This window comes from Magnolia sinica, chromosome 8 (assembly GCF_029962835.1).
Source record: "Magnolia sinica isolate HGM2019 chromosome 8, MsV1, whole genome shotgun sequence".
NCBI classification, from domain to species: Eukaryota; Viridiplantae; Streptophyta; class Magnoliopsida; order Magnoliales; family Magnoliaceae; genus Magnolia; species Magnolia sinica.
Window position 1 is genome coordinate 67,761,013 of NC_080580.1, and position 27,118 is coordinate 67,788,130.

Sequence of the window (27,118 nt, forward strand, 5' to 3'; positions counted from 1 at the left end):
AAGAACTTTTCAACGGTAGACTCCAATTCAAACTGTTTCAGGTGGTGTGGTCCACTTGAGCTTTGGATATGATTAATTTTTCTTTCAAAAGACATGAAATTATATGATAAAATGGATGGACGGATTTGATAAAATGTATGAATGACAGTGGACCCCACAGAGTTTACTCCGTACACAGTGCCCAATCCGCTTCAGCGGATGGAAATAGGATTGCATACTAGTTACTCAGTACGCTTTTATTGTACTGAGTAAACTCAGTTGTGGTCCACCTTGAATGTGTGCAGTTTATCCAATCCGTCCATACGTTTTTTCACTTAATTTTATCCGTTGAGCCTAAAATTGAGGCATATACAAAGCTTATGTGAACCATACCACTGGAAACAGTGGGAATAGTGATTTCGACCGTTGAAATATTTCTAGTGCCCAAAGTGATATTTATTTCTCATCCACCATGTTCATAAGATAAAAAAGACTTGGATGAAGTGAAATAAAAAATATCAGCTTGATCCAAAACTTCGGTGGCCCCTAGAAATTTTCAATGGTAGACACTCATTTCACACTCTTTCCTGTGGTGTGGTCTATTGATATTTAGATATAATTTTTTTTTTTTTGGTATATGAACTGAAATTAACTTTTAAAATGGATGAACGGTGTGGATCAAATAGATAAATCACAGTGGATCCCACAGAGTTTACTCCGTACGCTTAGCATACTGAGTTACTCAGTACGCAATCCGCTTCCCCGTCAGATGGGGTAAATGCTTTCCACCGTTGAAACATTTCTCCACTGATTTCTATGGTGGGGTCCACTCGAGCTCTGGATCTGAGCCATTTTTTAGCTCATGCTATAAAATGATCTCTTCAAATGTATAGACGGTGCAGATCTAAAAAATACATCATGGTGGGACCCACGTAACTTGGCTATCATGCCCCCGTCACTGACGGGCATTCCTGGGTTGCGTACTCAGTACGCTATTATCTTACTGAGTAAACTCTGTTGGGCCCACCGTGATTACACGTGTTTTATCCACGCCGTCCATCCGTTTTTACTGATCATTTTAGGCGTTGAGCCCTAAATTAAACCATATCCACGACTCAAGTGGGCCACATTACAGGAAACAGTGTTGAATGAACGTTGACCATTAAAAACATTGTGGGAGCCATAAAAGCTTTGGAACAACCTGATATTTATTTTTTCCCTTCATCTGGGTCTTTAGGACCCAATCAACAGATTGGATGTCAAATAAACAGTACAGTGGGCCTTAGGAGGATTTTAATGGTGGATATCCAATCATTATTGTTTTCCTTTTGTGTGGTCCACCTTCAATTTACATCTTATGATTTATTGTATCAATCCCTAAAATGATCCATAGAAATGGATGAACGGAATGGATGAAACAAATACATTATGGTGGGGCCCACAAAGCACCGTCCACCAGCCATGAGGCCGGTGTCAGGGGGAGTAGCCAATGGAGATGGTTTGCGTACTGAGTAAACTGTGTGGGGTCCACTGTTATTTATTTATTTTATCCACTCCGTTAATCCATGTTAACAGATAATTTTAGTGCTTGATACCAAAAACGAAGCAAATTAAAATCTCAAGTGGACCACACCACAGGAAACAGTTTGATTGAACATCTACAATTGAAACTTTTTTGGAGGCCAAAGAAGTTTTGGATCAAGCTGATGTTTGTGGTTTCTCTTCATTCATGTTTAATGGTCCACTTGAGCTGCAAACCTCTTGAGGGCCACAGAAGTTTTGGATCAAGGTAATATTTATGTTTTCCTTCATCCAAATTTTCGAGTGCTCCTGCTGACCACAAAACTCATTCAAACGAGGGGAGTTATTGGATACTCTGGCAGAGAACTAGGCTTGATACACAGAAACTTTATAATTATACACATTACATGCATCAGATCAAATTAAGCCCCTAAATTGTGGAACTCGCTGTTCCTGACTTACAACACCGAAATCAGATTGGTTTCACCAGTCCAACTTAAATCGATCCTTGTGTTTTTAAATATGACCGGTTTGGATTTTCATTTAAACCGTCCGATTGTCAGATGAAAAAAAAAAATCAGAAATTTTGGTCCAGAACACATCTAAAAGAGGGTCCCGTGATCTGGACAGTTTATTTTGACTTACTAGTCTGCCACGTATACAATTTGTAAGTGATTGATAAGCGCGTGAGTATCATTAACAACACTCTGCCAGAGTATGAAAGATTTTCTCTTCAAAACAAATCTTCATTCTGCAAAGCGTCGGAAACCCTATTCGCCATCCCCTATTTTTCTGCCTATTTAAATGAGAAATAATCAGATACAGCGACTGTACCAGAAATATTGATACATCCATTTATATTCACAAACAGATCTTATCTATAGATTATCTAATCTGTCTACAACGTAGATCACACAACGTTGAACTCATTTTATGCAAAATCAGTACGATCCACTCCTCGAGTAGGACACGTTGGAAAAATGAATTGCAGTTGCAATATGAATCATGTACTGGTGTGGCCCACTCAATGAGATGATTGGTCTGATTTTCATATCACGTGGTCATCATGTCGTGGCCAATTCATGAAAAGAATGAATATTCTACACACGTGATATGTTGGCAGGAAAAGAGTAGCAGTACCTGAACTTCTAATACAGCTGCTGTATGTGATTGTTCGTATTTTTTTAATATTTACGTTTGAAAAGGTTCACAAGAAAAGAGAGAATCATGGAACCGGCGTCTATATCATGCTTTGATTTCATAGCCAATCCGTCTCCTCGCGCACTGACGGGTCGTGTAGCTAGATTGCTCAAGTGACGCACCAAGTACTTCTAGTTGCACCATGATACTTGAATAGTCCAATCTATTGATCTGTACCGTCCATTAGATGCACAATACATGTCATGGAGAACCATGTAAAAATCACACCAATCGGGCAAATCTAAGCGTCCAATGCCATGTACATGTGGATGGTGCTCTATGGACTATTCCTTAAAATAATCTAACAAAATGGATGAGTGTCATGGATATCCAGCACATGCCCCAAGGTGGGCCCTAACAAGTACTAATATAATACTATTTTACAGATAAAATATGTCGGGAGGAAGAGGAGGTAGGCAACCTGATATAGGGTGGACGTACGGTCGGCCCATTCCCGATAATCGATTCGGGAGTATATGTAATTTGTGTGGTCATGTATCGAGGAGTGGTGGGGTAACCCGCTTAAAGGAGCATTTAGCGGGAGGGTATCGCAATGTTGTGGATTGCCCGAAGTGCCCACAGGATGTGCGAGAACAGATGAGGACCATATTGAAAAAAAATGTGAAGACAAAAGATGAACGACATGCACGGGAGAGGGAGATTAGGGAGGAATTGGGGCGGCCACCATATGCAGGTGAGGATGATGTAGTGGATCTCGATAATGATGATGATCCCGAATACAGACATGCAATTCAAGAGTCCATACGGGATCAGTGGGAGAGGGATCAGGATAGGAGATGGGACACAAGTAGGCCTAGATTTGAGGGGTCTATCCATGAGCGTGGTGGGGGGAGTGGAGCAGGAGGGAGTGGAGCAGGGGGGAGTGGAGCAAGGGAGAGTGTTAAGGGTGGATCAGGGGAGGGTAGTAGGCGGGGAGGAATATGGGGCATGGGCAGGAGTAGCAGCATGCGGGTACCGGATCTACCTTCAGATCCGATGATGTACAAAGAGGCAGGAGGGACACAAAAGAAAATAAAAGAGATGTTTAGTGGAGGGGATGTGAGGAAAAAAGTTGGAAAATTTATAGCAAAATTTTTTATATACGATCAAATCCCCGCAAATGCCGCAGCAAGCCCGCACTTTAAAAATATGATAAGTGAAGTGCAGCGTGGGGGTGAGGGTGTGCAGCCTCCCACACCCGCCCAGATCATGGGAAAATACTTGGATGATGAACATGCAGAAATGAAAACATACGTTGATTCGTATCGGCAGTCATGGGAGATGTATGGCTGCACCGTCATGTGTGACGGTTGGACCGGACCGACGAAGATGTCGATTATAAATTTTATGGTCTATTCCAGGGGACGGGCGGTGTTCCTAAAGAGTATAGATGCGAGTAGTAAGATCAAGGATTTTAACTACATTTACAAACTAATGCACAACGTCATGCAAGATGTTGGGAGGAGAAATATTGTGCAGTTTGTTACGGATAATGGGAGTGCATTTGTTAAGGCGGGGAAGGATATTCAGAGCAAGTATCATATGTATTGGACCCCCTGCGCAGCCCATTGCATCGATCTCATGCTGGAGGCGATCGGGGATAGGCCATCGGTGAAAACTGTAATTACTGATGCACGGCTTATCACAAACTTCGTATACAACCACACCTGGTTATTAGCCGCAATGCGCGAAAGGTGTGGTGGGGATATAGTGCGCCCCGAGGCGACGCGGTTTGCCACAAATTATATTGCCTTAAGTAGCCTTCTTAAACACAAACAGGGGTTACGAGAGCTTTTCGCCTCTCATGATTATGTAGAATGGAAAAAGAGGTTAACAAAAGTAACCTATAGAATTGAAGAGTTGGTGCTGGGAAATTCATTTTGGGATAAAGTGCGTGGTGTTGTGGGTATTATAGAGCCTATTTATGTGGTGTTGAGGATGGTGGATAATGAGACAAATCCGTCGATGGGGTCGTTGTATCCGTCTATACAGCTGATGAAAGAGGCTATCATGGTTAAAGCTCCCAATGCATATAAGTGGGTGCATGCAATAATAGACGATCGTTGGGAAAGGACACTTTCTCACCCACTACATCAGGCCGGTAAGTACCTATATGGATTTTTTTTCCCATATGCAATAATAAATGAGAGTTGTATTGATGTGTATATATTGGTTTTCAGCATATTTCCTAAATCCCAAATACCACTATAGCCGGAACCTCTTCGATGATAATTCATTAAAAAGGGCTGTGCATGAGGTGTACGATCACTTATTCCCCGACTGTCCAGGGAAAGGCACCTTTGGTAGTGAGGTAAATATGTTCCGCACTTACATTATCCTTATCTTCATCTCAATCATTAAACACTTATTCTAGTTGCTATACACCATCAACAGATTGTTAAATTCCGCGACGCAGTTGGGATGTTTGGGTGTCACCCTGCAGTGAAGTCAAGGAACACCATGATGCCATGTGAGTCACTGTAGTAAACTTAACTTTTATATTATTTTGAAAAATCTAGGATAATGAAAGAATCTTATGATATGCAGGCGAATGGTGGTCCATGTATGGGACTGACTGTGAGGTTTTACAACGACTGGCTGTCCGTGTGCTTGCACAGACGGTGTCCTCGTCACCCTGTGAAAGGAATTGGAGTACATTCTCTCTCATACATACAAATAAACGTAATAGAATAGGGTATGAGAGGCTTCAGAAGCTAGTGTATTGTCACTACAATATGAAGTTACGAGAGAGGTTGCTCCGCTCGGAAAGAAGAAGAAAAGCACAGGAAGACCCACTGGACCTGATGACGGAAGGACAGCATGCATATGCTGAGGATGCGGAGGATGACGTAGTTTACCAGTGGGTTAGGTCGGATGACTTAGATACCTCGGATGGGCGACCAGAGCCACATATTGCGGCAGAAGCAGAGACACAAGGGATTAATGTTGACAAACATGTGGAGCAGCAGAGGTCTCCTGATGAAGCATTCGACCCATTAACGAGGAGTCCGGAGGGCAGCCCGCGGCAGTCACTATCACGCGGGACACGTGGCGGGGAAACATTATCTGACACCGAGACTGAGTCAGAGAGTGATGTGGGGAATGAGTCCGGTGATGATGATGGCGGCGATAAGGGTGACGATGACTCTAATGATAGTAAGGATGATGATGATGAGAATGATGATGGCGACGGGGATGGTGGCGACGGGGGTGGGAATCAGGATAAGAGGCCTCTTAGCCCTTTCACCGGGGAGGAGAATTTCGATCGTTCCACACAGGACCCTGACCATAGTTCTCGTCCAGGGGAACCATGACCTGTCTTGTTTACAATCAGACATACGCGTCAAAAGCTACTGCAGAAAAAGAAGACTCATAAACCTTCAGATTTTGAGGAGCTGCTGGCAAAATGCATGAGGGACACAAGCATTTGTGGCAGGCGAGGTGGCTCTAGATTTGGATCACGGACGAGGGAGGGGAGCTTGAGTTACATGCCACAACATGAATCTGGATCACAAACACAGGAGAGTAGCTCAAGTTCTGTGCCACAGTATGGGCACAGATATGGACCTAGTGGACATGTGACAAGTGACTCTAGCAGTTACGGCACATCATTTTTCAACCCTGGTCAGGAGTTCACATCTGCATATGGGCAAGGATATGAGCAGCAGTATGGATACCAAGGATCTTCATATGTGCCCTTCCCAGATCCATATTAGTTACAGACTGTGACGATTACGCAGGACCCACGAATGGGCGTATTGATTCAGTTCGGAGAGGATGAGTACCAGCGTTATGTAAGGGAGTATCTTAACTGGTACCACTCTACTATGACTTGGGCACAATATTGTCGAATTGTGGAGCAATAGTACTATGCCCAGCCCCGTCGAGATGGAGATGATGATTACGAGCCACCACGCAACTCTATGTGGATCTAGACCACAACTAGTCCCCATCATTGATATGTATATTTATCAAATTTTACTTCGTAAGTTCTTATTTTGCTTTTTAATGAATTGGTTGTGTTTTCATACATGACTATGATATATTTATAAATATCATGCATCCAATTTAAATATAGTTGCATTAGTTCAGTTAAACACCGCATAACTTAGGACCCTATACAAAGGAAATTTATTATGTGCATCTTTTTTTTGAGATGTTATGATTTAAAAGTGTGTATTAAGGGCCTTTTTAACAATCCCCAAAGTTCCATTAAAAAATTCAACCATTTTCCCAATGTTTCCCCATGTTTCCCAAAAAGTGCGATAAACTATGTGATACAAACGATATATCCTGTGCGATAACCGATACGTATCTGTATCTCAAGGGTGCGATACATAGTCCATGAATGTTGTTAGCCATACCAAGGCTAGGCAATGCACGGCCTACGTGGCCGAATGTCATATGCTACGGATGCAACGCAAAACATGCCAATCCTCAACTAGTCCGCATATCAGTACAGTTCTTATCTGGAAACATCACTGGCGTCTAGTACACTCCAACACTAGCTGCCGCCCCATCGCGTGTAGGACCAAGTGAGTGGAATAGATCTCACTATCCGCCTCGTCAGTTGTATGCCAATGCCCACCCGGCTCGCTGATAGCGTACCCTTTTACGAGCTGGTCGAACTCAACCTAGCTTACAATTCCTAACCCTCTGGCAGATAAGGTCACACCCCTTTTTCAACCGACCACGACATAGTAGGAGAGGCGGCCTACTGGTATTTAGCACTCGGGCGCTCATGTTAGTCACTTGGTCTCGACGTTGAAGCATCCTACTGGTACCACAAGGGTTTAGGGACTTTCACCTAAAGACATCCATATCACCCTAATCCTAGAACATATATTTTCGGTATCCAATCCGACCATCCATGATATGCTTGTGGAGGCCACAACCTTGATGTTGCTAGGGTATAAAGTGATCGTGACATACGAGATGCGAAATGCATGAGTTATACCATCCAAGTCATGCACCAAACTTGCGCATACTGCGCGATCACGCGAGGCGACCCTATCTCATATAAGGTCCCCTAAGTGTCTTAAGCCGAAGGGCATATGTATTGAACAATCATCATCCACAACATGCATACAAATGATGCGTATGGGCATGTAACTGGGCATGATATCATTACACTAAGCATCTTATCAGTGTGTCCTATCAAGCCAAGTACACTAACATGTTATCAAACATCATGTGATAATCGGCCTTAAGTGGCACGTCATATACAGAGAGTGGAACCCGAACGATAGGCCCCACTAGAAATGTAAAGGTCTGTGGCATGGCGCACTTGAGACTAGAATCGGCCCCATACTTGGGCCTGCACACGTAAAGGAGGCAACAAAACAGATGTACGGTTTGGATAAAACATATATATCAAGGTGGAATCATGGCGGCCCCTCAATCAGGTTGGATAACAATTAAACATTATAGTGAGCCTAGGAAGATTTCCAATGGCAGCCACTCAATCACCTCTATTTTCACGATGTGGCCCACTCAAATCCAAGCCCCACACCCCTACCAAGATGGACGGTAGGGTAGCCAACACATCCCTCCAGGCGGGACCCTAAAATGGGCCCCACAGCTCTTGGTGGGTTGGGAAATAAACATCAGAGACATCATTTCCCTCGTTTCCTGTGGCATGACCCACCTGAGTTCTGGATTGGCTAGATTTTTGGGCTCCTAGCATAAAATGATTTGGCAAAAATAGATAGATCAAATACATGCACTATGGTGGGTCCCACAAGTGAGCCCCCACTCCACTCCTTGGTGGGCGTCTGCCCACCCTCTGGACGCTGGCAACAGTGCCAACTGTTGTTGGCCGTTTGGTTTTTTATTTAATTATATATATTTTTTGAATTCCACCATTGCGGTGGGCCCCATTTGGACGATTCGATCCGTCCACCGGATGGGCCAGCTCGAGAGGAGTCCAATGGGCTCTGACTGGGACTGGTTTGGACGAACATGGAGCTCACGATGACCCTTGGAAGGTTTCAACAGCTGGGCATTTGTTCCCCTCAGAACGGCCCACTCAAAAGTCAGGTCTATCTTATTTTCCGGCCCATGGTCTAAAATGACCTGGAGAAACAGATGAACGACGCAGATTGCACAAAGACATTAGGATGGGTCCCAGGTGTGAGACCCATATTTGGTTAGCATGGTTTCCGCCCAGCATGGCATCAACGTGCTTGGCTCCTTTATTATTATTATTATTATTATTATTATCATTATTATTTGTTTCCACCATCAAAGAGGGCCCCATATATATGATTTACTTCGTCCACTGTCTTGACCAACTCAAACGGGGTCTAAATAATAGGTCCTGAGTTGGGTTGATTTGGACGAACAGGGACCCCAAGGTGGGCCTTCGAAGGCTTCAACAGTCAGGAATTGTTTCCCTCCATGCGGCCCACTTAGAAATATGTTCTACCTCATATTTCGGCCTATGGCCTAAAATGATTTGGAGAAACAGGTGGACAATGTGGATTAAACATAACATCAAAGTGGGGGTTCACGATTGGGACTCCCCCACCCCACGTTTGCATGGTTGACGTGAGGGGGTGCTCCCAACCCCACCGTCGCCTCTGGTGTGGTCCATCTGATGGTTGGATCAGCCTGCGTTTTGGGCTCGACGGTCAAAATGACTTGGGAAAATATATGGGAGGTGTGGATCTAATAAATACATCAGGGTGGGTCCCACGAGTGGGAACCCATCCCCTAACTGCCAATGCAAGAAACTTCTGTGATGCTGGGGCTTCCTAGCCCCTTGCACCTTAAGGTGTGGCCCACTTGAGATGTGAATAGGCTTCGTTTTTGGGCCCAATGCCTAAAATGATATGGCAAAGTAGATGGCGGAATGGATGAAACATATACATCATGATGGGCCCTTGTCACGCCCAAAAAGGCTTCCCGCCTTTGGTCGCTGCTAGACAGTCAACGTCCAGACATCGGTGACAATTTTTGGTTCCCCTCATTCTTGACATCCATTGATTAAGGAGAAATCAAATGCCCAAAGAGGAACGAATAACTTTAAAAAGCATTTAGAAAGTTTTTATATATATATATATATATATATATATATATATATATATATATATATATATATATATATCAGTGTTTCAAATAGCGGCCGTAGCGTAGCGGTAGCGTGGCTGTAGCACTACGTAGCATCCCAAATAGAGCGTTCGCTACAGCTACGTAGCGTGTAGCGTTCGTAGTGTAAGCTACAATGTATTCTTTTACTATTTTATTTTATTATTATTATTTTTTTCACGTTTTCTTTGTTTCTAATGTTGAGGAATGTGACACTTGTATTGTACTTGATACTTTTAACCTATGGGATTTTTATTTCTTTTCATAATTGTGACTTATGGTTTCAATTAGACATTATTAATTAAAGTGGTTTGCTTTGAAAGTTGTGATAATTATTTGATTTGGCTTATATATGTGGATTGGCTTTTGATAAATGATAACTAATAACTTTTTTGAACATGCTTATAATTGATAAAATGAATCATCTTTTAGGCATATATATATATATATATATATATGGGAAAAGGTACTATGCGCTCGACCTCATGATTAGAGAGAGACTTCTTTTTCACATGTACAGAAAAAGGAAAATTAAAGTTGGGCCTTTAACTCCCCTCCCAATCTCTCGTTACGATATATATATATATATATATATATATATATATATATATAGAGAGAGAGAGAGAGAGAGAGAGAGAGAGAGAGAGAGAGAGAGAGAGAGAGAGAGAGAGAGAGAGAGAGAACACGATCACTTGATGGAACTTCTTGTTTCAATACCTTCACATGTACATTGATTCTTTAGCTCTTGCAATGCTCAACTTCGACACATATTTTTGAACTCAAATCTGATTGCAAATATGGCCATAAACACACAATGCCCATTTTTGTCCATCACGATGGATGAAATGTTCGAAATATCGGTATTGCGTTATGTATCGCACCCTTGGGATATAGATATGTATCGGTTATTGTGCAGGATATATTGTTTGTATAGAGGAATTTATCGCACTTTTTGGGAAACATGGTGAAACATTGGGGAAATGGTTGAATTTTTCAATGAAACTTCAGGGATTGTTAAACATGACCTCAATACACACTTTTAAATCATAGCATCTCAAAAAAGAAGTGCATATGATAGGTTTCCTTTGTAGAGGGTCCTAAGGTATGCGTTGTTTGATTGAACTAATGCAACTATATTCAAATTGAATGCATAACATTTAGAGTATATCTGATGATCATTTCATCAAACACTCCCAAATATTTCGAAATTAGTCTCAATTGATAGCTGGTTAAAGGGAAATTTTGAATTTTTTTAAAAAAAATCTTTTTAATTAAAAATGATATTTATTTTTCAAAAATTGACAAAGACTTAACAAATCAGTAGATCAGCCCTCATACATGCTTGATTTCATGTTTAGAGTGCAACATTGCAAGCAATTTCAGAAAAATTGGGAAATTTTCGATTTTTTTTTTTTTTCAAAATTTCCCAAATTGGATCACTTACACTCAAATTTCGAAATTAGAGTGTATGTATTGATCATTTCATTGAATACTTCGAAATTAGTCTCAATTGACAGCTAGTTGAAGGAAAATTTTGAAAAAAACGTGGTGAACATGAAGAACCAATGGATATCAAAATCAAAGCTCTAACTCCATGATTTTTCATGCAAAACATGAAGAACCAATGGATTTGTAACAATTTGACACTGATTTAACATAATTTCAACAAAAAAAGGATCAAAAATTGAAAATGCTCACCGGATCGAACATGTGAAATATATCGGCACTACTTGTGTGTTTCGTATCTCACAGGTGGGATACAAGATATATCGTGGGATGTATCGGCTGGTATTGTTGATATTTAAAACACTGGATGGATCTATATGAAATTGGGTCACATAGACATTCACAGGACAATTAATGGCTCACCACATGGTGGTTGGGAGAGATTTGAGTAGATCAGCCCCCGACAAACTTAGATTTTCACCTCAAACAATATAAGGAAAAAAAAGAAAAGAGAAGAAATGTTAAAAAAGAAAGAAGAGATCGATGCCCGATTCAATTTAGCTCTGATACCATGTGGATGGATTGAGAAAGGAGGAAAGAGAAGAAAGTAGAGAGAATGAGAGAAGCTGAATGTGGATTAGGGTTCAGACGTCCGCACCTCTCTCGAGTCTTTTTAACATAGTTTTCAATATTTACAAGAATGCTATCAATAACAAAAGCAAAAATGCCCACCTAAATCTAGATGGGCCTAACAATGGGCCATATAACAGCTCACATCCACATTCTATAACATGTTTTATAACCTTGCTGCTGAAAAACATGCAGATTTACTAGCATTTCTCTTACTGTATTATCACTGTCATTGTGCCTTCTTCTCAGATTGAAACTGTTTCGAATTCTGGTGTCCTCTTCAAAACTCACCCCAACATCAACAAAGAGTTATTTTCAAATGAAAATATTCTTGGGCTGAAGGATCCTAACAGGCCTTTTCCCACTGGCCAAACTGGTGATGCAGCAGGAGTTGGTCTTCTGAAGTGGAGAATGCAGAGCATGGATGAATCTCTTGTGCCGCTGACCAGTGGGTTTGATTTCTTGATACAGTTTTCCTTCACAAATATTCTGTCCTTATCTATATTGAGAAATGATATTTCACCCCCAAGGTTGGTAGTTTCAACCACAAGGGTAACTTGGTCACCTCGAGATGGTTAGAACTTAGAAGCACCCAAAATACCCCTATGGAGGTGGAAATAACATTCCTTTATATTCGCTGTTTAACAATATTGTATGCATTTGCAGTCAACTGCTGGCCCTCGGTTTCTGGAGGTGAAACTTATGTCAGCATGGAATATGAAGCTTCATCGATGTTTGACCTACAAAATGTTGTGATCACAGTACCATTGCCCGCACTTAGAGAGGCACCGAATGTCCGTCAGGTTGATGGGGAATGGAGGTGTGTGCTTCCAATGCAATCTCTCTCTCTCTCTCTCTCTCTCTCTCTCTCATCCTTCTTGTATATGATTAGACCTGCATGGCTTCTGCTGTTAAAGTCTGCTGCAAACTGGAGTGGTGATTTATGTGGTTTGGGTAACAAGCCAAAATTATTTCAAGGCTTTATTTGGCATTGCATCTTTCTTTCTTAATAATAGTAAATTATACTAAAGCCAGGGAAAATTTCAACAAGGGAATAGGGTTCCAAATGATGATCATTTGACAATATATTTATAGAAATCCTGACAGATAATAAGATTCGTGCTTGTCTTGTGGAACCGAATCAGCTTTATCTTGTTGGTTTCCACAGAAAATCTTGAGAAGAACAACCTTTCTGCTCTTTGGTATATCTCAGCTGGCTTGAATTTGTGGGATATTCTGTGAGAACTACAAGTGAAAGATGATGCAACAAAATGGTGTCTAAAGATGCATTGTCCACAGGATTCTAAAGATGCATTGTCCAGATGACGGTTTCTAAAGATTCTAAAAGTTGCATTGTCCAAATGAAGCCTAATGGTTTTATCTTTCGGTTATCTGATGACTGTCTAGCTTGGGCATGTATTACTGGTATTTCTTTATGTGCTGAATACTAAGATCATGAACGTAGGCTGTCTGGCTTTGATTCTGTAATCCGTAATTTTCAATGCATCATTGGGTTTTCTTTTATTTATAGGAAATTATCAGGATTATTGCTTAGAATTAAGTTCTTGGACTTTGATGAACTGATTTAATACATTGAACTTTGAGCCATATGGTTATAAGTCACTCTCATTTATCTTGTTTCAAAATACAAGTTATGCTACTTTTCAGCTAAAAGATTTTTTAGTTTGAAAGCAACAAAGATAACAGCTATATACTGTAATTTGTATTCTTGTTAAGCAGTCATTATGCCTGTTATTGTTACGGTTGTCAACAGGTCTGGCACTGGTGTATCCATACCCATAATGGACTAAGCTTGTTGGGTCTGGGTCCTTGTTAGGTTGGGGTTCTAGTACCATATATGAGGTACTGGACCTGAATACAATTAGATTCGGTTACACGTTGGGTATATAATCATGTCTTAGGGTTTGATTTCAAAAGCTTGGAAGGAGGGGGGTTCAGGTGAAGGTTGGGTTTAACAATGAGGGGAGGAGCAATGTCGATGGAGATGACGAGGGCATGTGGTGCCTGGGGGTTTCGGAGGAGGTGGAGCTCAAAGGAGGACAAGCGAGATCCAGATCTATTTAGATTTGAGTTAGCTGGTGGGTACCCCATTAGACACACGAACGAGCCTGATTATTAGTCGGGCCTAAACCAATGGACTTGAACCAAACCTTATTATTAAATAGATCTAATTTATGAATCCTGATCTGTTTAAATTGAGTCCGGTACCTTGGGTACCTATGGATTCAAGTGCTTGTTGATAGCCTCAGCCATTGTTATAAACCCAAATATAAAAGGTAAAGAATCGTCTTATCAAGAGGAAATATAGCTTTATTTACGCAGGTTAAGTTACAATCCATGGGTGCCCTTTTTGCAGTGTTACGACCTTAAAGATTTTTCTGTGAAATGGTCTTGATTTGCTTGAGCATACTTACTGTTGAAGAAAATTAAAGAAACATGAACCAGTCAATATGCCATGGCAGGATGGTCTGTGAAATGGCTTTGGGGGCACTTTTTTTTTTTCATTGTTATGACCTTTTTTACCTTTCTATGAAATGGTCTTGATTTGCTTGAGCGAATTTCTCTTACCAAAATTGAAGTAAAGATAAAGAAAAACAAACCAATCAAGATGCCATGACAGGATGGTCTACTAATTCAAAGTTTTGGATTGTAAGGGTGTTTTGGATGCGCTGATGAGATGAATTGCTATAATTTAGTCTATGGCTGTAGTGACAAAATTATTGTTTCCTTGCCATTCGTATATAGGATTTAGGCTTTAAATTGCAATTAGGCTAGTTTCATGTAAAGCTTGAAAGAATTGTAACTGTGATTTGGCTCTTGTGGGCTATTTGTTATGTCTACTAGCTAAGGCAATCTCATTAATTCTCTCATTTCCCCCTGATTAAATTAGATTTGTGCATCCAAACCATCTGATTGTCTAATAAGGGTCTAGATTGGCTCACTGGGATGAGGCTCGTTCAATTTTCCAGATTGAAAATCTGGTTCACATCAAGGGTCCAGATTGAGCTGATGGAAGTTCAGGAACATCTCAGATATTGACAATTGATCAGACTGTGGAACCCATATATCCTATCAGATATTGACAATTGATTGCACTATGGGGGCCTCAGTTCCAACCAGTCACAGATCGTATATGTATAAGAGGGAAAAGGCTTTTTACAACTGTACAAGCCTAAGAGCCCCCATATAGTTGTTTATATTGGTATTTTTAGCAGACTCTAGTTTCCTATGTTTAGTACTCTTCTCTTTCACTCATTATGTTAATTCATATAAAATTTAGCAAAATTGGTGGATCAGTAGGAAATGATATTGGGTTTATTAAAGAAGCTTCTTTGAAATTGTATTGGAGGCCACAATTAGGCCATACATACAGAACTATGCAATGATTTTGATGATTGAATGAAAGATTATGAATGAGAGTCTCGACTAGGCTATACGTTTGTTTTCCTTATGAATGTCTCTCTATAGGTTAAATTCTAGTTTTAGACTAGAAGGCGGTTGGGATTATCCCACTGTCCATTAATTTCTCTAGATATCAATCCTATGGCATGCAATTTGTGGATCTGATTCCTAAAGGTGGTGTGTACTCACTTTCATTGAAGTTCAATTCGTTCAATTTTCTACATCAATTTTGGTATTGGAGCAAGTTACAACCGCTAGTTTTTATTTTTTATTTTTATTTCTTCATCCGTTTTTCCCTTTATTCCTCAACTTTATTCCCAATTATCCCTAAACCCTAACCCTAAGCCCCAATTCCAATTTTTCCAATATTTACTCAATCCATAACCCATTTATCCCAAATTCACCCAGTTAACCCTAACCTAAACCTAATCTCAAATTCCCCAACCATACCGTAAATTTACACCCAATTTCTAACAAAACCTAAATCCTAAACCTAAGTCTAAACCCTGTTCCACTTCCTTTACGCAGCTTCAACCCAATATATGCAAATTTCCCGACCAAGCATTTGCAAACCCATATAAACGTCAACCATAATCAAAATCTTCATCCAATCCCCAATTACAACACCCAAATCCAAGCCCTAGACCCGATATACAACCTAAGACTGAAAACCCTAGCCATAAATCACCCTTTACATGCACCACAGCCCATGTCCTAATCTTATAATAGCGAGACCTTTGTCAATTGCTTTAACGTTGGGTTTTGGACTAGACTATCTTCAATTTCCTTCATTGCCTTCTTCCTGATATTGAATGCTGTAAAAAGCTCTGATAGCTCCTTTCCTTGCCCAACTGTACTCCAATTCTACCCTAACTTTTCAATTACAGCCCCTAGTTTCAATGCAAATATCAACTGTATACCATCACCAACCCCCAACATTACCTTATAACTTGTAAGCCTTGCACAGCCAGAAACTCAAAACCTGAATCGTTAAAGCAGTTGCATCGTAGACTGCACAACTTCATATTTAATCCTTGCATCCATCCCTAAACCCTAAAAACACATCCCAATACCTATAAGAGGACACCATTAGGAGTGTGTCTAAGCACAAACTTTGGCCCTTTCTTCCATAACAACCTTTCACATCATATAGACACCACTGTAGCCCCTAAACCTATTAAACTCGTTACCACAGGTTATATCTCATCCCTAATTCCACCCCACAACTCAAACATCATACCTTTTCCTAAACCCTAACCAAAATTTAGCCAACTATCACCCTGAACGAGCTTCTAATCAGTTTCCCAAACAGTAATCTGTCCCAAATTAACCAGTCTGTTTACTTCTAGCCATAACCCAACCCATTCAAACTGCACCAAATTTGTCCTTATCATGTCAAGAAAAAGTTCTCAAGCCTGTCCAGAAAACTATCCTGAATCTGTCCACTTCCAGTCCTTAACTCAGACCAGTCCCTGTCCAGAAAACTGACCCAAAGTCTGTCTGCATTCAGCTCTTAACTGAGCCCGTAAACTGACCAGAAACTGTCCCAAAATTGCTTCACCTCCAACCATTGATCCTGACCATGAAACTGTCCAACAACTGTCAAATTGGTCCCTATTCAACTAGAAACCCTGCAGACTCATCCCATCTCTCTTGAACCCAGACAACCCTAAAAGATCTGTCTCAACCCCAGCCTATTCTTCACACTGATCTGGTATTATTTTTTAAGCCAACAAATAGCAGGACTTCTTTCAGTCCTAAGATGGCGGGCAAAAATCAGAACAATATGGTGGTGAAGATGCTATAGAAAATAATGGACAAGATGGATTCTATGACAAGTTGAATGGATAATTGGATAACGGGGCAACTGTTGCAGTGCAAAATAGCACGAAAGGTAACTCTGGTCAATATTGAGGATGTTGTCACCCTTTTGGACAGCATGGATCATGCTGCAGAAAAGAAAGCCAATCAGCGCAATAGATCAACTATCGAGATTGATCAATTAGAGCGGGCCAGCATGAGGTCCTTATGTATCTATCAAATGGAAGGATGTTCAAGGACCATTTATCACACCAATTTTTCTTGCATATCCATATCTTTCTGACCATCTATACATGTCACCACAACAACCCGAACAGGCTGCATCAATTAGTATCGAAGCAGAGTCACACCCAATGTGATTGATGCAGGAACCTGTTCATCTATCTTGCTTCTCCATCGTTTACACCATCATCATCCATCACATCACTTCCATCTAAGCTGGTCGTCAAACCCCGAATGGCTTCCCTAGTCCAAGTCAGTAAATGAAAGATCATCGATTTGAAAATTAAGGAGATTGCCAGAAAAGATGTGGAAATCAAATTCCCCACACCAGGTTGAGTTGCTGTTCGCGATAGGGTATCTGGAAAAGTAAATTAAGGAGGTCATACAAAGCAACCTTGTCTTGAGGCAACACAATGCCTTGATCTTAGAGAGGACACTTAGTACGTGTAATGAAGCACATAGCTCCATCAGATCTCCACATCACTTGAGGGTTAGGATTTGGGAAAATCGAGAATATGGAGCTTTGGGCGATAAGAGGAATTGAATGATATTAAAACTTTGATTATTTAGAAAAACTACTTACATCTATAAATAATTAAATATTAATATTATTATATAAATTATTTAAAAACTGTGCTTGGAATCTCCAAGTGTGTGCATAGGCATGGATAGGGTGCTACAGGGGTAGGTGTGCCTGGTGCCTATAACTACACTGACCATGTGTATGGAGCTACGCAAGGATTTTGGTGATTGAATGGAAGTTTTAATTTTTCTTATGAACAACAATGGTCTCTCTCTCTCTCTCTCTCACACACACACACACACACACACACACACACACACACACACACGATCTCAAGTGAATTCTAGTTTTAGACAAGAAGGCTATTGGGATTACCCCATAGTCCATTAACATGTATCAATTTTGTGGCATATAATTGGAGGATATGATTGCTAAAGGTGGTACATTTTTTTATCCTTCTAATTCAAGTTCAATTCCTTCAATTTGCAATATCTTGGGTTTTGACCATGCAATTCACCTGTGTACCAAATGCTGCTTAACTTGTTCTTTGCTGTTATGCACTGGTTATTCAATCAACATTCATGCACGTGCTTCTTGCAGGTATGACCCGAGGGGTTCTGTCTTGGAGTGGTCCATTCTTCTCATTGAAAACTCGAATCGCAGGTCAGAGAATGGTTAATTTAAAATGTATATGATCTTTTGCAGCTTTTTTTTTTTTTTTGGTTCCTCTTTTCTTTCTTTCTTTCTTTCTTTTTATTATTATTGTTATTATTATTATTATTATTTAAAAAAAAATATATATTTAAATCTAGCTAAGTTAAAGCACATGGAAACCTTGAAATTCTGTGGTTGAACCCTTTGCAGTGGATCGATGGAGTTTGTTGTTCCTCCAGCAGATTCTTCTGTCTTTTTCCCCATCAATGTTGGATTTACTGCTGCAAACACATTCAGCGACATAAAGGTTTGTGCCTGGGCTTCAAGTCACAGCATTTGGCAGTTTTATTCTCTTTGTTTCTGTTTTTAGCATTTCTTGACATGGATATTTTAGAAGTCTCATGGCTGTGGTAAGTTTGTCTTGGTAACTTTTTCTTCTTCTATGAAATTGGTAAAATATTTTTACTTTCCGCAATATTTATAAATTAGAGAAATGCTCCAGTGCTCGCAGATCACTATAAGTTACCATGCTACATTGGGGTACTTAGTCTAATCCATTGATCCAGACTGTTCATTAGTTCCAACACACATTTCATGGATTATATTGCAAAAAATAACCATTCGATCAATGGACTTTAATATGGATGGTCTTGATTGTTTACACAAAAAAAAAGGTCTAATGAACAATTTGATCCATCTGGTTGTTAGGGCCCATAATGGAGTTCTTTTGATCCTAAAGCCAATCATACTCCTTCCATAAATGGCTTGGAAAAGGGATGGTTCTAGAAAATAAGGTGAAATCGAGGATGGGTTAGATCATCTGACCAGTGTCATTTTTGTGTGGCAGTCCATGAAATGTGTTCTAGACTTGATATATGCTACAAATCAATCGATTGCACTGTCCAAGTAAACCAATGCAACTAGGAGCACTATAACTTATGGTTCTTTGAGAGCACTGGAGCAGTTCTCTATAAATTAATGCTTTGATCACTTGCTTGGTGGCTGAGCTCTCCTTGTGTTCCAATGGAGGCTGATGAGATAGCCATTAACCTTGCTAGAGATGGTGTGACAAGAGAGTCACTCGTTTTGGGGCTTCCCTGCTTTCTAAAATTTTCTGTTTAAATAAAGTTGTCATCTTTCAAGTTTTGGCTGCTTGGGGTTTGATTTCTTTAAGTGGTTGATGATCATTTTACTTTGGAAATGCACATATGACATATACTGTTTAGTTAAATTCCAAAAGTGAAATGTCTAGTACACACCGGATAATGGTTTTTATAAATGATTGTTTGTTTATTGTTATGAATTGTGTATCCACCATTAATGCAAGCTGAGATGATCAAAAGAAGCACACAATGAAGATATGGGTCCCAAAGACCCTAGTTGTAGGTTTGGCCACCCACTCAGTGAGCTCCATGTGTCCTACACATGCCCTTAAATCTTTAAAAAGGATTTATTTTCATTCACTTTTGTGCTTACAATTAGAGCTGTACATGAGTTGAACCGAGTCGAGATTGGCACAACTCAACTCGGCTCGGCCACGAGCTGACCCCAGCTTGAACTCAACTCGGCTTGGTCCTCGAGCCGACTGACCATCTCGGCTTAGTTCGGTCAGCAGCTCAGGCCAGTTCGAGCTGAGTTCGAGCCAGTGCAGCATTTTCTCAAACACATGGAGTGCACCTTCAATTTCTCACAGTATGCAAAACAGCAACAACAGTTTACAGGTATTTCATCAAACACTTAATAGGCAGCATCAAAATCAAGATCCAAAGGTAGTTTTATCATGTAATGTTTTTCTTTTGGTAGTGATTTGTTTCATATCCATACCTTTCTCGCCACCAGCCAATCCCACGTAGAATGTATGCACCCAAAACAACACTTGGTTGAGTTATTTCATCAAACACCTAGTGAGCAACATCAATATCAAAATAACTGAGTCAACGAACCGGTTCGATCCGAGTCGATTAGAGCTCAGCCGAGCTTGAACTCGGCTTGAAATTTTTTCAAGCTCCAAAAATCAGCTCGACTCAGCTCGAACTCAGTTTCGAACTGAGTCAAATCGAGCTTTTTCGAGTCGAGTTGAGCAAGTTAACCGAGCTAACTCTGTTCATGTACAACTCTACTTACAATATTGTTTTAGATAGTTCTTGTTAGTCACCAAGGGCTTTTTTCTAAATAAATCTAGGATTTTTTTTCCCCTATAGAAGGGTTGTACTATTGTAACACCCTACAATAATGCTAAAGTGTGCACTGCTGTACCTCGTATGGTACTCTCTGTGTGTGCGCGCACGCGCGCACGCGTGTGTTTTGAAAAGATAAATTTAATTTATTAAGAAAGGTAAAGGCCTCAAAAGATGAAAGAAACAATTACAAACGGACTGAATGTGAAAAATCACCATTACCAACCACACTGAATTTACCTCCCAATTACAATCAAACAAAACCCAAAGGCCTCACAAAAAGGCAACACTGTAGTATTAGTGCTGCCGTAGTAATGCCCCCACCCCCACATATTAAGGGTGAGAGCCTGAGATATATGTAACTCTACTTTATTCAAGGTTATATATCCTTATAAGTATAGCCTTTACCCCAACTCTTTGGGGTTGGCAATTGGCTTTCTGGATCATGTTTCACAGAATGGGACAGTTCTCATGATTTCTGAGCAGTTCTATGACTGGCTGCCTGCCTGAGATCAACCCTATGTTATCCGGGCCAGGGACTGGTTGGCACATTTAACTAGGTGGAGTTTAGGGTGTCACACAAACAGATAAATGGACAAGCGATTGGTGCTCCGAGTCAACATACAGGTGTGGTCCACCAATGAATGGATCAATCTGATTTTCACAGCTGGTGATCCATCTTTTGTATGGTTCAGATGTCACACACAATGCATTGGTGGCTGACACATCACACCTGGTGGAGTTTAGGGCGATATACACACTTGCACACAGGCACCAATCATCATATCATCATCATAGCCTTGTCCCAACTATCTGGGGGTTAACTTTATGAATCCTATTTTGCCAATCAATCCTATCAAAGGTGGAGTTTGACTGGGAAATGCCGTCGAACGCTGTAAATTGACTAAAATTTGATTGTGGAATGTTGGGATAGGTTTGATTTGATCTTACAAATTATAAAACCTTAATTATAATCCAATTTTATGATGAGTCTCTCCTATGATCTTCTGGCATTATACAATTTGCTTATCATTAGGCTCAGTCAAGGTCTGATGGATGTATCTCTGTGCAGGTTCTTGGGGTCTTGCCACTAAGAGGTGGCCCACCTCCCAAGTTTGCTCAAAGAACACAGCTGATCACTGAAAACTACCATGTTGTTTGACTCCAAGTGGGAGCAGCAATGGGCGGGTAACCTCTAATCTCAGGTTGTGTTGAGCCCTTTTTTTTTCCCCCCGGGATCTGTACTGCTATATCTTTGGGATTTTTTTCCTTTTTCTTTTTGTTATTTGTTATTTGTTATTTGTTATCCTTCTTTTTTTTTTTTTTGTTTTGTTTATTTGTTTTGTTGCCTTTTCTTTGAATCCGAATGACTAGAGCAACGATGCTTGGGTGGCTATTGGTCTAGAGAGCATAATTAATTTTCTTTACCCCATCATGTTGATATTTGCATTTGCTAATGTGACAAGTTGACCATCTCGGGGATGTTTTTATCCTGTGAGTTTATCATAGATATCTGCAGCATCTAGAATCATTAGTGAGAATGATATCTGTAGACCAAACTGAACACCGTAGCCAAGAACCCTTTTGTAGTACTCTGGAGTAGTGTTTTAAATAGCGAATAGTGTGTAGCATTGCGTTCACTTCTCTAAAGCACGAGGTGTAAGCTATATAGCGTGTAATGTAAGCCACATGCTACTTCTACATTTTGAATTAAGGTTGCACTTGGTTGCACCAAATATCATGAAATTTCATGATATCTGGTGAAACCAAACACAACCTAGAATAATAGGAAAATATGGCAAAGATTAACTATAAAGATAAAGAAGAGCAACATAATTGGTTTAATACTAGTACTTCTATTATTTTAATAGAATCGCTAAAATGATTGTCTAATTTTTATTGAAAAAAGAATGTAGCAAATCATTGAAAACATTAATTGATTTTTTTTTAAAGTGAAAATGACTTGTAGTGTAAGCTATGTACCGTGGAGCATAGGCTATGTAGCTTGTAGCATATGTGAATTAATATATAGCGTAGGCTACATGACACTTAAATTATTTTCATGAGCTACGTGGCATTAAGGCTAAGCTACACTACACAACATAAGCTATTTAAAACATTGCTCCTGAATGACTTGGATACCAGAAAGAGGGAACTCTATTGAGTAATAATGATCCATCTTTAGGCACTTCTATCTTTGGTTTTAGGTCTGCAACTTGGGTTTGGGTCAAATCCAAAGCTCAATTGACCAAATTTGAGTTTGGGTCAGGTTGGATCAAGTTGTCAAGATCCTTAGATTGGATTCGGATTGAGCAAATTTGGGTCATGTTAGGTCGAGTTGGGAACAATCACATGTATTTGGGTCGGTTCATATCAAGTTGGGTGTCAAGGGCTTTGGGTCGAGCAACTCAGGTTGGAATTTGTGTTGGGTCCTCTTGAGGTTGGGTTGGGCTCAAGTTGACCCTCTTCAACCCGAGTCCAAACCACCCGAGTTGCACCCCTATTTTATTTTTTTTACTATGAGATAATAACTTTATTAAAGGAACCCCTATTTGGTTTATTCCTTGCAAAACAGTAGATGTGAGGATGTCTCACCTAACGTCGCCTTCTTCTGGTATTAGAGAAAGACTGGGACACCTGACCAATGCTTATTAGTGAGAGGTTTTCTACAGTAAGGAATGCCAACCTCACATGTGTGTGTGAGATGAAGGTGTGAAATGAACCCATTTTGATTGGTACATGTAGGCATTGGGTCTGACCATCAATTGGGTTCCCCCCACTTTGTTCAATGAGCATGCATGTGTGTGTGTGTGCATCTTTTATGTAAATGCTCGCATGTGATTAGTGGGGTTGTTGCAGTGAAGTCCTCTTCATGAGAAAGTATCTGATGTTGATCGCTGGTGTAAGTTATCAGATGAATGTTCCCCTATTATACCCTACTTTTGATGGGGCATAAGCCAAAAAGTCACACCTTCTGATGATCCTATCAATTCGTTGGAGGGTTTCTGGCTGTTGAATGTCTGAATGTTGGTTGGATGTTTCCCTAGTTGCCAATTCTGAATTATCACGAGTTGTCTAATCAGCAGGTAGGATCACCAGACCTGTGTGATTTTCCAGATAGGACCCATTCATGCTAGAGACTATTAAATGAAGGGCCTGATCTCACACGGGTCTACAGAATGTACAGTATTTGAATGCCTGATAACTAAGGTTGTACATTATTTTTTTTTTCGTTATTCTGATGCTTGTTGATTTATTTTGGCTTGCATCACATGCATCATCATCATCGAAGCCTTATCCCAGTTAATTGGAGCTGCCTACATAAATCCTTCTCTATCAGTCCACTCTGTCTTGGGCCATACCTTCAGTTAAACCATAGGGCGTCAAGTCTTTTTTTACTACCTCCATCCCTGTCCTCTTGTGCCTTCCCTTGTCCTTTCAAAGCCTTCAACTGGTACCAACTCACTCAGAACCAACTCAGTTCTTGTCCTACGTTGCACATGACCAAACCATCTAAGTCTACCCTTGCATTACCTATTGGTGCTACTTCGAAGTTCCCTAGAATGCATTCATGTCTAATTCCAATCCTTCCATCAACCATCTCAACATTCTCATTGCAGCTACACTCATCCTATGAACATGTTGTTCCTTAATTGCCCAACATTCTATCCCACAAAACATAGCTGGTCTTATAGCTATCCTATAAAATTTCCCTTTCAGTTTAAGCGGTACACAATGATCACATCAAAACCCTGGAGGCATATCTCAATTTCTTCCACCCAAGTTGAATTCTACAGGAAACATCCTTCGCATTCTTTCTCCTCTCATGAATTTTTGACCCCAATATATCGAAAATGGTCATTTTGGGAAACTTCTTAGTTAGCAATCTTAACTAATTCCTCATTTTTACTCCTATTGTTACTAAAATTGCACTCAGTATACTCTATTTTAGTCGGACTATTTTTAAATCCTTTAAAATCTAAACCACCCATCCATAAATCTAATTTACTACTTTACGCCCTCCATCGTGTCAATCAAAACTATGTCATCTGCAAAAAACATACACCATGGGATCTCTTCATGTGAATGCCTTGTTAACTCATCCATATTAATGTGAAAATGTATAGGCTCAATGCTAACCCCTGGTGCAAGCCTACAATAATTGGAAACTCACTTCTCTCCACCAATGGTCCATACATTTGTTACTACTCCCCTATACATATCCTTAATCATGTCCACATATCCTCTTGAAACTCCACCAGATAACTCCCTAGGGACCCTATTATTTGCCTTCTTTTATGTATATAAAGACCATGTGGAGATCATTCCTCTTGCTATGTTTCTCCATGAATTTTCTAAGTAGGAAAATAGCTTTAGTGGTTGACTTTCCAAGTATGAAACCAATTTTTTTCTAATACACTTGTCTCATGCCGTGGTCTTTTATTTTTATAAATAGGAACAATGATATTCTTCTTTCATTCTTCTGGTATTTTCTTCCGTCTTACGATATTGTTGAACGTATTTGTCAACCAAAATAACCTAGTGTCTCCCATACATTTACAAATTGCTACTGATAATATCTTGTCAAAGGGCCTTTGTTGTTTTCATCTTTCTCAAAGCTTCTTTCGCTTTAGATATTATAGTCTTATAAAATTATCTATCGTCTCCGATGTGACATGATTTATGGTCCCTTCTATCCCTATGTTCTCAGAGCTGTAGTTATTTAACTAGTTACAAAAATAGCTTCTCTATCTTTTACTAATCTTATTGTCCTTTATTATTACCCTTTGGTTATCGCTCTTAATACATCTAATGTATCTACCTTTCACTAATCTTATTGTCCTTTATTATTACCTTTTGGTTATCGCTCCTAATACATCTAATGTAATTTAGGTCTCTACTATTCTCTCTCCCATTTTTGTTAGTTTGAAGACATCTTTCTCGATGCACAGTTGCATTTCCAAAGTGTTTGTGAAAACTTGCATAGGTAAAGACCATGACTTTTGCTTGACATGGATGAAAGACTTCATGTGGATGACATCCACCTGTTCATCAGGTTTGCCACTGTGCGGTTGAGCTATGGTCTGAAAATCAGGTGGATTTAAAACTCAGGTGGGCTATACCATGGGAATTGTTGAGATATGGACACTCACCATTATGATTGTCCAAATTGTGTGGGTTCCACCCTGCCCTGTGTGTGTGTACATGCGATCCAATCTATGCATTTGATGCTCCCTGCGAGGATGAAGGGACGACCTTAAAATCAGGACATTCCAAGACTCGTGCGGGCCACACCGCATGAATTTAGAGGTTTTAGGCATTATTTTACACCTTTTCTTCTGTTATGGCCCACCTAAGTCTTGAATTAGGTGGGCCTCTTTACATGATTTCTATTTAAAAAAAGGTCGGAAGACCTGCGTTTTTCGTTGTAAGAGGTTTAATACAATACGTGATTGCATTGTTACAGGACCTGGCTATATCTTCTAGACTCAAGGTGATGCATCAATGATCGAAACCGATCAAAGGATGGGCCTCAAGTTTAGTGCGGATGCTGAGGAAAAAAAAAAAAAACTTTTGGGTTGAAATATTTCAGCATCTTTGATCTTATCCATTGAATAAGGACCATCTCCATTACCATTGCTTTGTATGCCGATTTAGGATCTTATGATCATGAAGAATTTTGAGGCAACCACTGCTAGTTGTTGATCTCGTCCTATCAATGGCTTGAATCATTGAAACATGACTCCTACTCCAAGGCATCTTTTGGACTCTAGGTAGGGCCCACTGTGATGTTTGTGAGAAATCCACACAGTCCATCTAATTTGAGAGCTCATTTTAGGACATGCATCCAAAAATGAGGTGGATCCAAAACTTAAGTGGGCACAATTGGGATTCAGTGATCACTATTTGAAACATTTGTATGGCCACAAAGTTTCATATTGTTGTGGTTCAATTTATAGTTTCGGTCACATGATAAATGCGTGTTAGAATTGAACGTGCGACTCAATTCAAACTAAACAATTACGACCCCAAGCGCCAAGATAGGCAGATGCAAAGTATGTTACCAATATTGAATAAGATCGGTCGCCTATTTAACCAATCATACAGTATTCTAAGACGAGTAAGTCACTATTACCTTCTGCATGAAAGGACTCTTTGATATAGATAAAAGAACAACAATAAATGAATTCTTACAATCATGTAGAATAGTTGTAAAAAACCTTCCTAAATGGAGAACTATGATTGATACTTAAACTGAATCCAGTATATGAGCATAAACTCGAATTACAAGTAAAGTTAATAGTTACTTGATTACCACTACGGATTACACTAAAGAATGTAAATAGCACTTAAAAGTAAAGGATTAACCCACGACATGAAAATGATTGACAAAACGTAAATGATTACACTAATGAATGTAAATAACAGATAA

General features: G+C 40.0%; 2 protein-coding genes across 9 annotated transcripts in view; both read left to right on the forward strand.

Moving 5' to 3' along the window:
* LOC131253390 (coatomer subunit delta-1-like) overlaps positions 1 to 26,425 on the forward strand; it is a 71,287-nt gene extending 44,862 nt beyond the window's left edge. For 2 of the 8 annotated variants that reach the window (XM_058254349.1, XM_058254352.1), the window contains exons 8-12: positions 12,115 to 12,313; positions 12,532 to 12,685; positions 18,455 to 18,517; positions 18,719 to 18,815; positions 21,758 to 22,158. In XM_058254349.1, coding sequence (XP_058110332.1) covers positions 12,115 to 12,313; positions 12,532 to 12,685; positions 18,455 to 18,517; positions 18,719 to 18,815; positions 21,758 to 21,847 — 603 coding nt within the window. In that variant the 3' untranslated portion in view covers positions 21,848 to 22,158. Of the gene's footprint in view, positions 1 to 12,114; positions 12,314 to 12,531; positions 12,686 to 18,454; positions 18,518 to 18,718; positions 18,816 to 21,757; positions 22,159 to 25,610; positions 25,996 to 26,152 lie in introns of those variants that run through there. The other 6 variants (XR_009175138.1, XR_009175135.1, XR_009175137.1 and 3 more) reach the window with 6 other exon arrangements.
* LOC131253391 (nonsense-mediated mRNA decay protein 2-like) lies at positions 4,900 to 7,026 on the forward strand. Its single transcript, XM_058254353.1, has 2 exons — positions 4,900 to 5,170; positions 5,248 to 7,026. Exons 1-2 carry the CDS (start codon positions 5,122 to 5,124, stop codon positions 6,012 to 6,014), a joined length of 816 nt encoding a protein of 271 aa, XP_058110336.1. The 5' UTR covers positions 4,900 to 5,121; the 3' UTR covers positions 6,015 to 7,026.
* Positions 26,426 to 27,118: the final 693 nt, after the last annotated feature.